Source organism: Carcharhinus amblyrhynchos, chromosome 17 (assembly GCF_965287045.1).
Source record: "Carcharhinus amblyrhynchos chromosome 17, sCarAmb.v2.hapA, whole genome shotgun sequence".
In the NCBI taxonomy this organism is placed as follows: domain Eukaryota; kingdom Metazoa; phylum Chordata; class Chondrichthyes; order Carcharhiniformes; family Carcharhinidae; genus Carcharhinus; species Carcharhinus amblyrhynchos.
The window spans coordinates 30,740,615-30,757,572 of record NC_137340.1 but is presented as its reverse complement, the minus strand read 5'-3'; the positions used below and the strand labels follow the sequence as shown (position 1 = coordinate 30,757,572).

The following is a 16,958-nucleotide window of genomic DNA, read 5'->3' as shown; positions in this document are numbered from 1 at the left end:
AGAAGTTCCTCCTCAACTCCGTTCTGAACCGTCCCCCCTTTATCTTGAGGCTGTGCCCTCTAGTCCTACTGTCCTTTCTGAGCGGGAAGAGTCTCTCCACCTCTATCCTATCCATCCCATTCATCATCTTTTATGTCTCAATGAGATCTCCCCTCATTCTTCTAAACGCTAACAAGTACAAACCTAGTTTATTCAGCCTCTCCTCATAATTCAACCCCCTCAACTCCGGTATCAGCCTAGTAAACCTCCTCTGCACTCCCTCCGAGGCCAAAATATCCTTGCGTAAGTGCAGCGACCAAAACTGCACACAGTACTCCAGCTGCGGCCTCACCAGTGCCCTGTACAGTTGCAGCAAGATCTCCCTACATTTATATTAATCCCCCTCGCTATAAAGGCCAGCGTCCCATTTGCCTTCCTGACCACCTGCTGCACCTGCAGGCTGGGTTTTTGCGACTCATGCACAAGGACCCCGAGGTCCCTCTGCACCGTTGCATGCTGCAGTTTTTCGCCATGTAAGTAATAGTCCTTCCTACGAAAGTGGACAACTTCACACTTGCCAACATTAAATTCCATTTGCCAGTTCCTGGCCCATTTGCCCATCTAGATCCTTCTGCAGACTTTCCACACCCTCCGCGCAAGTTGCCGTTCCACCAATCTTGGTGTCATCAGCAAACTTCGACACCATACACTCGGTTCCCTCCTCCAGATCATCTATATAAATGGTAAATAGCTGAGGCCCCAGCACTGATCCCTGGGGCACTCCACTAGTCACCAACCGCCAATCCAAATAGCACCCATTGACCCCCACTCTCTGCCTCCTATTTGACAGCCAATTCCCTATCCATGCTAACACCCTACCCCCAACTCCATGCCCCCTAACCTTCTGTAATAATCTCTTGTGCAGCACCTTATCAAATGCCTTCTGAAAATCAAGAAACACCACATCTACTGGCTCTCCTCTATCCACTGCCCTAGACACATCCTCATAGAACTCCAATAAATTCGCCAGACACGACTTCCCCTTAATGAAACCGTGCTGCGTCTGCTCTATCAAACAATTCTCCTCAAGATGCCTTGCTATTTTCTCCTTGATCACGGATTCTAACATTTTACCTACAACAGACGTTAAACTAACCGGTCTATAATTCCCTGCCTTTTGCCTGCCACCCTTCTTAAACAACGGCGTAACATTAGCCGTTTTCCAATCTTCTGGCACTTCCCCGGAATCCAGCGAGGTTTGGAAAATAATCATCAAGGCATCCACTATCACCTCCGCCATTTCTTTCAGAACCCTTGGATGCATTCCATCCAGTCCTGGGGACTTGTCCACAATCAGTCCCTCCAGTCTGTTGAGCACTGCCTCTCTAGTAACAATAATGTCATTCAGGCCCTCCATTCCTACCATCTTTCCATCGCTAACACCCGGCAAACTATTCACGTCCTCCTCCGTGAAGACCGAAACAAAAATTTCGTAATTTTGGAACTTGTAGCCATTGAGTGAAACAAAGAAAGATGTTTCTTATCTGTCATTTCTTTCAAGCAGATGCCACTTTGAAACAAGATGGTGTTGTTATTTTTCCCCTGAAACTATAGAATTGAAATTACTATGAAAATTGGAGAAATTACGTACTGTAATTATCTCAGTTTAAATTTTGCAAATAAGGTGAAACTCACTGAGAAATTGTTACAAAAATTGATAGATGCAATATTTTTGGATGCATTGTGATTTTTAAAAAAAAAATTTAGGAAATATTTTGACATGAAATTCATGCCCTTGGCAGTGTGGAATCTTGCATGCGTTATGGTGTGTTATGAGGATTTGAACTGTGCTTGAATAGAATATTTGAGTAAACTAATTCATCAAGGCAGTGTTGGTGTTCAATGAATGGTTTCTATTTTGCTAAACTAAGTTAGAATCATAGAATCCGTACAATACAGAAAGAGGCCGTTTGGCCCATTGCGCCTGCACTGACAATGTTTATGGTGGGACCACCATAAACATGCTGGTCCCACTGACACTAAGGGGCAATTTAGCATGGGCAATCAACCTAACCTGCACATTTTTGGAGTGTTGGAGGAAACCGGAGGAAACCCACGCAGTCATGGAGAGGGAGTGCAAACTCCAGGCAGACTGTGGCCCAAGCCAGGAATCGTGCCTGACTCCCTAGTGCTGTGAAGCAGCAGTGCTAACCACTGTGCCACCGTGCGTCCGTGGTTTTCGCAGTATTATTCTGATAGTAAAAGGGTTTCAGGTTTTCCACTTAATCTTCGTTTTTGTCAAGTCATTGCTAACTTGCTCCCATGCCAGCAGTGGTGATGGTGCTCGGCAACTGATGGCTGTGATGTGCAAGAGTAGTCCTTGAATATGTTTACTTTGTCACACAACTGTACTGATGATTGGAGCTCGGGCATGTTTGGAGGATCACAAAAAAAAGCAAGTACTGTGCTACTCAGATCCAATGAGTCAGTGTAGAGGCATGATTTGTACATGTGATTTATATGTACATTGTAATTAAGTGTATGTGGATATAAGCTGTGAGGAATTATATGGTAGAGGATGAAACTCATTGGGGTGTGCGTGCAAATGCTTGAGGACTGGGGTTCATAGTGGATAGAGGAGGGAAAATTACTAGCTCTCACGAGACTCATGGTTGCATTGAACAGTGGTGATTCATAGATGTAACAGAGACTCTCAAATTTGTGCAAGTGTCATGTTTTGTGTGCGGTTATGGAAGTTCAATTGGATAGTTTGGTCTGTAATAATGACTGTCTCCTGATCGGGAATGTTCAGTTGTTAAAATGGTCAGAATTTTTTATTTTCTCTTGGTGGGATTATCAAAATAAACTGCTTTCCAATGTGTATGCCAAGTGCCATGCAATGAATCTAGGATGAACTAAATTTCCCTGTAATTATTTTAAGTTTTATAATCTTTGATCAAGAATTTTCCCAACATCTAACTGGATGCCAAATTAACAATTGCCAAGACAGCGACAGTCTCTGATGTCAATTTGAAATTCTTCTCGTCCACCATTGCTAACAACTCAATTTACAGAGTTGTCAGGAAAGTTACTGTTTATGATGTCTATTGGTTTGTTTTCAACAGTGTGAATGGTTATATGTAGAAAAGTGCATCAAGGTCAAAAATTGCCAGGGAATCACTGAACGTTTCTAATAACTGTTTGTGACTGCATATGCATTATTTGTGTTTGCATGGTACTTTACATGGAAAGTCTTGGATTCATAAAAACATGTAAAATAGGAGCTTGCTGAACATTTCAGTTCTCAAGCTTAGAGGTAAAAAGCATGGATGAAAGTTTTAGCAGCAAGCGATTTGAGGCAGGGGCAGAGTTAGATAATATTATGAGGTTGTTGGTGATGGTATGGATATCTGGTTGTAAATTTATCTTGGAACTCAGGAGTACACCAATTGTGAATAGTCTGCTTCAGCCTTGAATGTTTGCCAAGGAGAGGAATGGAATCAGAAATTAGGGCATGAAGCTTGTAGCAGTAAAATGGAATCCAGCAAGATCATCTAAGATGTTCTGTTCAGAATTTACCCTGATTTCTTAATTATGTAGATTGTGAATGGCCTATTTAGTAATATCAATCTCTGAATTGTGTCAAACCTAGTTGCCTAAAGCAGATATTTTCTTGAACAACATTTTTTGAACACACTACAGTCATGTTAGACATTACCCTCCTAGTCAAGAAAAACTGTTGTGCTTTTTAAAAACAAAAGCATTTGGTCAGTGGCTGATCTGTTTTATTAATGGGTCAAAAATCATGATTCTGACCTGTCTTAACAGTTATCAATGCAGGAATGAGGAAGTACTTTCTGCAAGCTAATGATCAGCAGGACTTGGTTGAGTGGGTGAATATACTGAACAAAGCTACCAAGATCACAGTAAGTAAAGCTCATTTAGGTACCGCTGTAATGCAGCCATTAAGTGCAGAACAAATATAAAATGGTGTTGACACATTCTTTTTTAACTTCAGTTCCTTTCTTTATTGGAAATTACTTTAAATTCCAATGTACCAACCTTGTTCAGAATAAATTTTATAAAAATGCACTCTATTTGTCCTTGCTATCATTTACCAGCTTTTTCATCAGTAACAACAAAATAATTACTGCATACATGAAACATTAAATTTGGCATAAAACGACAGCATGTAATTTAAGTGCTAACTAGATGATTCATTTGTTTAAACATGTCTTTTGCAGCTTCAGCAATATTCATGTGAAGGTGAGGTAATATATAGCTTAAAAAAACAAATTTGTGATAGAAGGAAAGTAATTTATTTTTGGTTGTGTGAGACATAAATATAACTATTAACTGACATGCATTGTAGTATTTTTGGACGCACCGTAAAACCACTTTTGAAGATGGTTTCACCACGCTGACCTATAAATTTAGGTCATTGGAAGCGTAAAGGCCTGTCAAAATCTGGGAATGGAAAGAACCTTATTGAGTGCTAATCTGAAATTAGGCCACCTTGTTCAAGAGAGTAGCAAAAAATCTTCCTTTGTGTCAGGCAATATTAACTTGACGCGTGTTCAGGATGATGAAATGAGAAGATGCTTCTTGTCCAAATAAGCAAACTAAAAATTCACAAAACAACTCAGTGAAAATAATTGTATTTTGAAGAAATGGTTTTATAAGTCATGAAAATTCAAGACGTTTAAAGAGCAAGTAATGGCTAGGAAAAATAATTTTAGTTTAAAGAAATTCAGCTATATCTGCGGGATGCGGGAGAGAAACTATTAACAGGACTTTGTCATTTTTTATAGAAAACAATGCCAATTTTATCCTGGAATTGCAAAACCTTCAGTCAGAACTTGTTCCCAGCTAGATCATTCTGATGATGTCAATTATGTTGCTCCTCAGAAGTATAAATTGAACAAATTTCAGTTTTTGCAAGTAATTCTGAATCAACAGATGTACAACATTTTGACTTTTCAATTTAATTCCCAACTTTTGGAATTTTGCAAAGGTTGGGCAGGTTAGAACATTATTGGTTTGGAGTGAAAATGATAATTCTCATATTTCACCACGATGTTGTACAGCTTATGCATTGGTTAATATCCTTTTTGTATAATTGAACATTTCAAATCACTTAACTGTAGTGTAAGTAGATTTTCAGTCCTGCTTTGTTTCTCTATGTTTTCAGTAACTTGATATAAATTCAGATCAGTTTTATGGTAAATTATTTTGGATTTGTTATTTCCAACACTTATTGATGAGACATCGGCAAATTTGCCATAAATTTACTCATCAAACTCTTCTGTCATTCAAAATTTTATATAAAAAAAAGCAGAAAAGTTTAGTGCAAACATTGCTGTCTCTGTAAAATAGATCCCTGGGACAAATTGTCAAGCTTTATAATACTGATGAGGATAAATTTAGGTCAGCGTGGTGAAACTGTCTTCAAAAGTGGTTTTACGATGCGTCCAAAAATCAAACTAGCTTAAATGGATAATTAGAACCTAAAGCTTTGTAGGCATTGAATAAAAGTATCCTCATCAGTATTATAAAATTTGACAATTTGTCCCAGGCATCTATTTTACAGAGATAGCAATGTTTGCACTAAACTTTTCTGGTTTCTTATATAAAATTTTGAATGACAGATTAGTTTAATTAGTAAATTAATGGCAATTTTGCCCATGTTGCATCAATAAATGTTGGAAATAACAAATCCAAAATAATTTACCATAAAACTGATCTGAATTTATGTCAAGCATGGGAAAAATGAGAGGTTTGCTGCCTCAGTTTAAAAAAAACACCCACACATTGAATTTCAAGATTAGTTGAATGTAGTACATTCTATTTAATATCCCTGAAGTTGTTGCATTGTCTCATTCCCCATTTGTTCAACAGTAGGGTCAGATCATAACCATCAGTTTCCAACATTCATCATGAGCAACCTAGCTGAGAAGGAGACCTGACTTGACGGTTTCCAACTCTGGGTAAAAGTGATTTTAACTTTTTTCTTTGTCTTTGCTAAATGATCAGGATTTTTAATGTTCCATGTAGACAAGTTTTAACTAATAATCTTGATTTTATCTCTTTGAGATGAAATGTTTGACAATTTAACTTTCAGAGTGGAGACTTGACTTTCTAATTTACTAGTTTCAATTGTGAATATGATTGTTGTAAATTTTCAAGTTATGAAGATTTATAGTTTCTAACGTGTTTTGCTTTGTGAACAAATGCATTGATTCTGAAACCCCTGATCCAAATCCTCAAGATTCCTATTCAAATTCTTTAGGGATTCACAATGTGGGCACAGTGAACAATTCACAAATGAATGTGTAGGTAGGCATCCAGGGACTCCATTACATTTTGTATTACCATTAATATGGAGCATCATATTTTTACAGAAAATCACAGTGCCACTCTTAACAAGTAATGCTGTTTTGAAAATGAAGGTTCCTGTTATATTATTTATTGTTAATTAATTGCTAATGTTAGAATCTGGTAAGAATGCTTGTGTTTATTTTGAATTAAATTACCAACTTGCTGCTTAAATTATATTGCCACATTTGCATTGAAATTCACCCAAAGTATGATACAAAGTGGGAGCCAAATACTGGAAACCTAATAACTAAAAACTGGATGAGACCTATGGAGAAATAGAAGTCAGCCACTTGCTATTGGCTTAAAACTTTTTGTCAGGACCGGAAAGTATTACTGATATTTTACCAAACAGCAAGTGATAGACAGGGCTGAGCAACCCTTCAACTAACAGATCAGTTCTGAACTCTGCACACTGCCACTTCCAGTTGTGAGTGGTGGTGGACAATTGAACAACTCACTAGAGGAGGAGGCTCCACAAATATCTCCATCTTCAATGATGGAGGAGCCCAGCACATCTGTGCAAAAGATAAGGCTGAAGCGTTTTAGCAATCTCCAGCCAGAAGTGCCAAGTGGATGCTTCATCTTTGCCTCCTCCATTGGTCCCCACATCTCAGATGCCAGTCTCCAGCCAGTTCGATTCACTCCACGTGAAATCAAGAAACATTTGGAGGCATGGGATACTGCAAAGGCAATGGGTTCTGATAATATTCCAGCAATAGTACTGAAGGCTTGCCGCGCCTCAAGCCAAGCTCTTCCAGTACATTACAACACTGGCATTTATCCGACAATGTGGAAAATTGCCCAGGAATGTCCTGTACACAAAAAACAGGACAAATCCAAGCTGGCCAGTTATTGTCCAATCAGCCTACTCTCGATCATCAGTAAAGTGATAGAAAGGGCCATGAACAATGCTATAAAGCAGCAACTGCTCAGTGATGCCCAGTCGAGCTTCACCAGGGTCACTCAGCTCCCTGACCTCATTACAGCTTTGGTTCAAATATGAACAAAAAAGCTGAATTCCAGAAGTGATGCAAGGATGACATCAAGGCTGTATTCAGCCGAATACAGCGTCAAGGAGTCCTAGCAAAACAGGAACTGATAAGCATCAGGAGGTAACTCTCTACTGGTTGGAGTCATATCTGGATCATAAGAAGATGGTTATGGTTGTGGAGGGTCAGTAACTCAACTCCAGAACATCACTGCAGAGTGCATTGGTAGTGTCCTAGGCCCTACCATCTTCAGTTGCTTCATCGACAACCTCTCCATCATAACGTCAGAAATGGGGATATTTGCCGATGATTGCACAGTGTTCAGCACCATTTTGTGACTACTCAGATACTGAAGCAGTCCCATGTTTAAATGCAACATGATCTGGACAATATCCAGGCTTGGGCTGACAAGTGATAAGTAATATTTGTGCCACACATGCCAGGCAGTGACCATTAGCAGTAAAAGACCACCCCATGACATTCAATGTTATTACCATCACTGAATTCGCTATTGTCAACATCCTTGGGTTACATTTGACCGGAAACTCAACTGGACTCGCCACATTAACACTGGCTACAAAAGCAGGTCAGAGCCTAAGAATACTGCTGTGAGTAACTCAACTCCTAACTCCCCAAAAGCCTGTCCACCATTACAAGACAGTAGTCAGGAGTGTGATGGAATACTGCCCACTTGCCTGGGTGGGTGCAGCTCCAACTACACAAGAAGCTTGACACCATCGGGGACAAAGCAGTATGCTTGATTGGCACCACATCCACAAACATCCACTTCCCCTCACACCAATGCTCAGTAGCAGCAGTGTGCACTACCTACATGATGCACTGCAGCTGTTCACCAAAGATGCTTAGGCAGTGCTTTCCAAATCCACGACCATTTCCATCTGGAAGGACAAGGGCATAAGATACATGGGAACAACACCACTACCTGCAAGTTCTCCAAGCCATTCACCATCCTGACTTGGAAATATATTGCCCTTCCTTTGCAGTTGCTGGGCCAAAATCCTGGAATTTCCTCCCTATGGCATTGTGGGTCAACCTACAGCACATGGACTGCAGTGATTCAAGAAGGCAGCTCACCACCACCTTCTCGAGGGCAACTTGGGATGGGCAGTAAACGCTGGCCAGCCAGCAACACCCATGTCCTAGAAGTGAATTAAAATGAAACACATTTGAAAACGTACAGAGCAGGATTTTGGTGGTGGTGAACTTCAGCTTACCCAAAGCTCTGCTACCTCTATTTTATTCATTACCAGTTTCTGCTCACATTCCACCCTTGAAATTGCTGGTGCACAATTGACTCATGATTCCTCAGTTACTTAAATCAGACATGAAACCTCTTTCAGAAGTTTTAGCTAGTACTGTTATTGCATTCTTTACCTCTCTAGGAAGAGAAGCAGTAAACATTAAAAAAATGCAAGTTTGAAATTCCTGTTCTCTTGAATTTAAAATTCTCATTCTCATTTAATTCATTTCATGGGTTCACCCTGCAATTTCTCTGCAACCTCAAGCATTGCAACTGCCCTCAAACTCTTTATTGACTGTGGCCTTTCATGCAGTGCACCTTTCATCCCACCATTGGCAATTGGTAATAATCCAGACAAATTGTGTTCAAATATCGCTATAGAAGTTTGAGAATTTAAATTCGTTTTTAAGGCCTCAAAAATCTGTAAAAATGACCATGAATTTGTTGGATTGTTGTTTTAAAAGCCAACTGGTTTAGTAATATCCTTCAGCAATTGAATTCTGAAGCTTCTCTCTTGCATGTATGTGACTCAAAACAACAGCAATATGGTTTATTCTTAACTATCTTCTGGAGTGGCCAGAATAGAGTATTATTGAGCTTTTGTGATATGTTTCTGCTGTGAATAAAATATCGCTTTCATAATGAACTGCAAGCTTGTTGCAGAACAAGTGTTGACACCCTATTTACTTTAGTATTGGGATTGGTAATGCAGTGTTGAAAATTGATCTTTTATGAATATGATCTCAGTAAATTTCACGTTGAAAAACATTCTGAAATATGTTTATACACTGTTTACTTATTTTAACATTATTTATTGCCTGCACGACATTCAGTGACCAGTAAGGGGGTCACATAATTATCTGAAAATATCTGGATTAATTATTGTGCAAAGGTTTTTTTTAAAGAGAAAAAGCATGTTAATGGAACTGGCCTTGGATAATCTTGCTATTAGATGCTTCAATGCTAGCTAAGAAAGTACTACTATGTGACTCGTGCAATGTATATGTTACTAGTTGTATTGCTATCATCACTATTTCTTCTCAAACAGGTACCAAAACCATCAGATGTTCAACTGAACGCAGATAACCAAAATTGTCTTATGGAGGGGCCATGTGGAAGGAAGCCAGGGCCATACAAGACGGAAATTATTGGTGGTGTTCCAATTATTACACAGACGAATCAGGTGAAAAACAAAATGATACCTTCACATATCTGGCAAATTGTGATAAGCAAAATGTATTTGTGCAACATACAGCTGGCTTAAAGATTAATCTTCATTTCTGGGGAAGTGAGCGTGATCACTTAACTGAAGTTGAGGGATATTGCCAAGTGCCAGTAAAGCATGAGCCTTGTACTGCATCGAGATTCTGCTCAGTATTGTTTCCAACTGCTACACTTCTACTCCTCACAGTCCTCTCTTGAATGTATGAAACTGTAACCAACAGGCTCTTCATGTTGAAGTATTTGTAAGTAATCAATCGTCACACTTGAACCTTCAGGCATCTGCTCGCTGAATGCAATTGACACTGGGGTCTGGCTTTCTGCAACCTATTTCCAAAACATGGGCATAGAAGCTAATTGCAGTGCTCCTCCAGAGAAACTACTAATTTATCTAGGATTGCATCTGGGGCCTTTGTGGATTGTATACCTTACAGCAACTCCCTGATGCACTTGCCATCAGAGTTGTTTCTTAATTACCACTTCTGAAGTAAGGATAACAAAATTTGAATTCTGTTGCCCAAATTTAGCAGAAGGTTGCTGCATCTTTGGTGGACAACCTCTGGCATTGATTTCCCCTACTGAAACGTATCATATTCATAAAGAACTTGAAGGGCAGACGCTGGCGGAATGTTTCTCTGACTGGTGAGTCTAGAATTAAGAGTCACGGCTTCAGAACAAGGAGTTAGCCTCTTAGGACTAGGATGAGAAACTTTTCACTGGGTTGTGGATGCTCAGCCATTGCGTGTATTTGTAAGAGTGGTATTAGATACTGAGTGTGTGTGGGCCATGGAGTTGAGGTTAAGGATTAGTCTCATCTCATTGAATGATGCAACAGGTTCAAAGGGCCAAATGGCCTTACCCTTACCCCTATTCTTTGGTTGGAACATTTACTTTTGCACATCAGCAAAAGCACTATAATATCTCCATGTGCCAGTTATGTGTAACAAACCCTCTTGAAACTTAATCATGAGACAGCTTGCAGATTTTTAAAAAGTCTTCTTTCATTCTGAGTGAAGTGAGTAAAATGACATTGATTGCCAGTCTCAGTTGTCTTGAGCATTATATGTATGGGTTAAGATTTTCCCTCCTTCAACTTTTTAGCGTTTTTACTGCCTGCCTCGCCTGATATTTGAATACCCAGTTCCTAACCCTTCCCACAGGCAATTAGAAATCTCTATGGCAGCTAAATGCTGTGGCTGCGTTAGGACCATTTGAGCATGATAATACCCTCTCTCTTTGCTGGGGAATGCTGCTGTCTTTGTGATTTCTGAATTAATCTTAATAGATCTGCAAACTGAAGAATCTGTAATTTTTTAGTGATTTAAGTAACAATTTGTTATTTTATGTATGCTATGGATATAAGTGATCTGTGCCCATCTGAGTTTGATTTTGTTATGTGTTATATGTAACTTAGTGTAGGTGTTAAAATAGTAATTACGTTTGAGGGTGGACCTGTTTTTGCACTTGGATTATGCTTACTGTATCATTCACAAGTTTTCAGAAGTGGTTTTGCCTCAAACCTTTCCATATTTGTAGTTTGGAAACATGTGGAAGCAATTCCTATTGCCACAGTTATGTCAATGTTATTGATGTGAACCTGAAGGTTCATTCTGAATTTTTTTTCAAAAATAAATTTTTGCAACCACAATTAAAATGTTTCTATCCCTGATGCTAATTTACAGAAATAAACATCTATAATTATGTCAATAGTTCTGGTCAGACCAGTCTTGGAGTCTAGACTCATAATTTATTCAAGCCATTCTAGTCTGGAAGTTTTTTCAAATACCGGTCAAATATTCTAAACTGTTAAATCTATCAAATGTTATATGCAAATATTACTGATCAGCTGTATTTTGAATGGCTCTACCTGAAGTTTTGATGATGATGGAATGAATTTTAGTGCACGGGGTGGCAGTGGTTAGCACTGCTGCCTCAGTGCCAGTGACCCGGTTCGATTCCTGGCTTGGGTCACTGTCTGTGTAGAGCTTGCACATTCTCCTTTTGTCTGTGTGGGTTTCCTCCGGGTGCTCTGGTTTGCTCCCACAGTCTGAATGATGTGCTGGTTAGGTGCATTGACCTAAACAGGCGCCAGAGTGTGGCAACTAGGGGAATTTTCACAGTAACTTCATTGTGGTGTTAATGTAAGCCTTAATTTGACTAATAAATAAAATAATTCTGATTTATTTTGCCTTTAATGACTTCCTATTATTGCTTAACAGGAGGGGATGGAATATCTTGAAGGAATTGAGAAAAGTAATTTGAAACGTTCCCAAAGTCAGTTAGCATATTTTATTGGCAAACCTACACCTGATCAAGCAGTCATTAAAAGTGGTTACTGTGTTAAACAAGGAGCAGTGGTGAGTAACCTGCGTCTGGGAAAGTGCTAACCATACTGAAAACTTTCCAATATTATTTAGTTTGCATAATGTTTTATGGAAATATTTATTTATCAAGCTCCTCTCCTCCCCACCCCCCACCCCGAGACTTTTTCACTCCTTTGATCAACATTCTTCATTTGAAAGGTTAAAAAATGTACATGTACTAATCTAACCGCCTCCTTTTTGATAGTTGTATAGCTAAGACGTATCAGTGCTTGTGAGTAGAGCACTTACACTCATATGGAGCATCCTGTTTCCTCATTAAAATCTCAGGTTAGGAATAGCATAGCAGCAGTATACCATGCATCAATAGGATGTACCATGTCAACGTAAGGGTTCCACAAATTAACAATCGTATTCTCTCTAAATGAAGTTTTGACTTAATTGAATTTATAATTGAATATAAATTCTCTTTATCTCTCTTAGCCTTCTTGCTGTGAAGGATTTCAGCAACAAGAGGAACAACATTTTAATTGTAACTACTGGACATACTCAGGTTTGGCAACATCTGTGGAGAGCAAAACAAGTTAATGGCTGGAACTTTCTGGTTGCTCGCGCTGGCGGGATTCTCTGGTTCTACTGATGGTGTAACCCCACTGCGAGTTTCTTGGTGGTGTGGGGTGGACTCAGTAGGGAATACAATTGACAGAGGCAGTACTAGGAAGATCCTCCTGCTGGCCAATGACGCGTAGCTTCCCACTGTGAGAAAGACACCGTGGGGCAGCCATAGAATTTCGCCTAATGTTTTGAGTTGAAAATAGACTTCTTCAGAATTGAAGTTCAGAAGCAGTTCTGAAGAAGGGTCATATTTAACTTGGAATGTTAATTCTGTTTCTCACCACAGATGCTGCCAGATCTGCTGAGCATTTCCAGAAGTTTGTTTTCTATTTCAGATTTTCAGCTTCTGCAGTATTTGCTTTTCTCACACTTTAATTGTATTGCAGGTGCTGGATTTAAGCTAAATGCAGATATAAGAACAGTGTGCTTTGTCTCCTTGACCACCTCACTAAGTTTGTCCACTAAGAACTTTGTTGCATATAGCTTGTGCCTTCTAATAATAGAAGAAATTCCTCTCTATCGTTATGGTATGTAAAATTAGTTTGAATACAAAAACTAAGAAGGAAATCTTCTTGCAGAGCTTTGGTATTAGGCGGTGCTTTCAGACCAAGTGAGGGCAAAAAACTCATCAAATATTTCCCAAGCTGCTGCTCCTGAATTCTTCCTTGTTTTTTGGAACTTGGGCAAACAAAAATAGCTAGCAACAGTTTAGTGGCTTTGATATTGAAATATGTTCCAAGATTCTTTGCGAGTTGTATTCGAGGAAGATGTTAGGAGGGATAGCCAATGGTTTATTGAGAAATGGGTTTCAAGGAAAATAAGAAAGGATAATGGAAGGGTTTGGGGAGAGCATGGAACCTTGAATGCTGAAGGTCCAACTACATCTGTGGAATGTAGGGATGCATAAGAGGCTGATGCAGAAAGCTCAGGGAGCTTGTGGAACTGGAGGAGATTATCAGGGAGGTCAGAACAAAGTTTTGAAGTTTTTTTTTAAATAAGAGTTTTAAATTTGAGGCATTGCTGGACCAGAAGCCAATTGAGGTCATAGCAGGCAAGGGGTGATGGGTGAACAGGACATAGTACAGTTTAGGATTTAGGCAGCAGAGTTTTAAATAAGGTAAAATTTTTGGAGGGTGAGGATAGAAGAATGGTCAGTGTGGTATTAAAGTAAGTCAGTGATGTAGATAAGAATTTTGGCAACAGACAAAAACAGAGGAGGCTACTTTAACAGTGGAGGAATTGGGCAGTTCTTGTAATGGAGAGGAATTGTTTGTGAAATTTGTGACAGGAGCTGGAGATGAAGGGTTTTAGTTTTACAATATAATTAGATAAAATTATGGCTTGTGCAGTGTCAGATGAGCGAGTAGTGAAAGGTGATGCAGTTGCGAATCTGATTTTTGACAGCCAACATGTGGGATCTGATCAAAGTCTGCATGTGATTTCGCCTATGTACAGCATCTGATAAGAAAAAGGAGACTCTGAAGGATAAATCTTTTAGGGGTTTCAATGTACTTTGAGTAGCTAGAGAAACTATTGTAGGTACTTTGATTGGATAGACCAAAAGTGGAATTAAATGAGGATAATCATACTTGGTGAACGACCGGAGGGCCTTTGGAAGTGGATGGTGTGGTAAACCACGTCAAGCGTTTCAGAGGGTCGAGGAGAAAAAGCTCCTTGATTTCAGAGAATGTCATGAATAATTGATTGTGACCATTTTGGTGTTAGTGAGAAACTTTATTGAAGGGATTCAGAAAGGTAGTCGTGGAAAAGAAAAATGTGGATTTAATAAATTCATGGTCCTTTTAGATTGGGTGACAATTTGCAATGACAGTTCAAAGGTGGATTTGTTAAGGTGGTATGAGCAGAATCTTTGAAAGTGATGGGGACAAAACAGTGATAGGAAATCTTGTAGTGGCAATTATGGCTTTGCGAAGGGCTAGCTATGCAACAAGAAATTCGACGTTCTCAGAACTGAGTAAATATGCAGGCCTGTTTTTGGCTTTAGCGAGTTAATTGGATGTCATTGTTTTTGGCTTTATGCAACAGAGTGCATCCACTGTGAACATAGATTGAGAGGTAAAGAAATGAGTGTGTTCGTGACCATGTCCTGTGCCGACTTTGGATATTCTTCAACTCCACCAGTACAAAGGAATATATATAAGAATTAGGAGCAGGAGTAGGCCATTTGGCCCCTCAAACCTGCTCTGCCAGTGAATAAGATCATGGCTTATATGATTGTGGCCTAAACAAATTAACAATTAAAGGGGACAAATTAACAAAAGATCAAATCATATACCCATTTATAGGTGTATCTACACCCATATCATGTTTAACGATGTAATGCCATAAACTGTAGCAATGTAATTGCTATTAAAATTTAACATTAATAAGGCAAGGACATAAGATCATATGTATTCATTTTATTTGTACTATCAATTCATCCACCTTGCTATAAATATTGCGTGTATTTAGATCCCGAGCCTTTAGTTCTGTCTTTTACTAATTTTGCAATCTCTGGTCTTATCTGCACCCTTACATTTGTGCACTGTTCCTTCCTGTCACACTCTAATCATCATTTCCCTTATTGCTACTTTGCTCTCTTGCTTTGTCCTCTCTCTTTAATTTATCATATCTTCCTACACTTGATTCCCTCCACCCTAACTATTTAGTTTAAAGCCCTTTCTATCACCCCTGTTATGCAACTTGCCAGAACACAGGTTCCAGCACAATTAATGTGAAAAGCATCCCAATGGCACAGCTCCCATTTTCCCTAGTACTGGTGCCAGTGCCCCATGAATTGAGATTAATTTCTTCCACAATCTTTGAGCCATGCAGTAAACTCTCTAACTTTATTTACCCTATGCCACTGTGCTCATGACTCAGTTAATAATTGAGAGATTATTACTTCTGAAGTTCTGCTATATAATTTGTCCCCTAGCTGCTCATACTTTCTATGCAAAACCTCTTTCCTAGCCCTGCTTATTTTATCAGTACCAGCATGGACCATGACCACAGGATCCTTCCCACCTCACTGCAAGTTCCTCTCTTGCTCTGAGCAGATTTCCCAAATCCTGGCAGGCAACATAGCCTTCTGGGCTCTTAGTTGCAGGGATCTGTGTCTAACCTTCTGACTATGCTTATCCCCTGCAATCACCAAATCCCTCTATGAACTCCCCTCCCTTGAATGGCTCCCTGTACCAGAGTGCCATGATCAGCATCATCCTGCAGACTCCACATTTGTTCACACAGGCTGCAAGAAACTTGCATTCTTCACTCCCCTTGACCCATTAACTTTTACATTTTATTTCCAGACAATTCAAACTCTGAATTGCAATGACGGTATAATTGGTACTCGGCTGTTATAACTGAAAATTATCTAAATGACTGCATTTTGTTATAACTTAATTGCTTTATTTTTAATTACAGTTTTTATCTTTGCAGATGAAAAACTGGAAAAGAAGACATTTCATACTGGATGAAAATTCCATAAGTTATTACAAATCTGATCTGGTATGTCACTTCTAATTTTGACTAATATGTGATTACTGTAGTCCCTGATAAGCGCTGTTCACATGGTTACAAAATAAACTTGTATGGAATCACGGCTGTATTGATCAATTCTCAGTAGCAAAGTTGTATAAGATATTGAATCAGGAAAAATGCTGGTTGATGCAGGTTTTGCTTGCTTTGCCCACCTTCAGGTTTCATGAAGATTACTTATAAAATAATGCAATTGTAATGCTAAGCATACGAAAAGGAACATTTTTGGTATCTATGTTCTTATTCAAAGCCCATATAAATAACTTGGGATAGTTAAAAGTGATCTTCAGTAAGACCAATTTTACATGTTTTATTTCTCTAAAACGCTCCAGAGCTCTTTGGTACCCTGTTCAAAATACTATTGATTGTACCTTTTAAAGCCACTATTAACTGGTGAGGGAGAAAACACGTGTCCTTTTAAAATAAGCAGTCCATAGCTGACTTTATAAAGGCTGTTTTGATAACTGTTTGAATATCTTCAGGTATGTTTGTAACTACAACATATTGCCTACAGTTGACAAAAGCTTCTGAATATGGTACAGTCCAGAATTTGCAAGCTTATATTTCCAGTAACAGTCATAAGTACTCAAATGAGAACATTATCAGCTTGCTATAACTCTGATTGGAGAAAGAAGTATTTTAGGATATTGGCAT

At 39.0% G+C, this 16,958-nt stretch overlaps 1 protein-coding gene across 5 annotated transcripts in view; it reads left to right on the top strand.

Annotated features, from left to right (window-relative positions):
• plekha1b (pleckstrin homology domain containing, family A (phosphoinositide binding specific) member 1b) overlaps window positions 1-16,958 on the top strand; it is a 68,773-nt gene that overhangs the window by 29,650 nt on the left and 22,165 nt on the right. For all 5 annotated transcript variants that reach the window (XM_080205698.1, XM_080205702.1, XM_080205700.1 and 2 more), the window contains exons 5-8: window positions 3,808-3,905; window positions 9,656-9,790; window positions 12,048-12,185; window positions 16,206-16,274. In XM_080205698.1, the coding sequence (XP_080061824.1) occupies window positions 3,808-3,905; window positions 9,656-9,790; window positions 12,048-12,185; window positions 16,206-16,274 (440 nt within the window). The remainder of the gene's footprint in view (window positions 1-3,807; window positions 3,906-9,655; window positions 9,791-12,047; window positions 12,186-16,205; window positions 16,275-16,958) is intronic.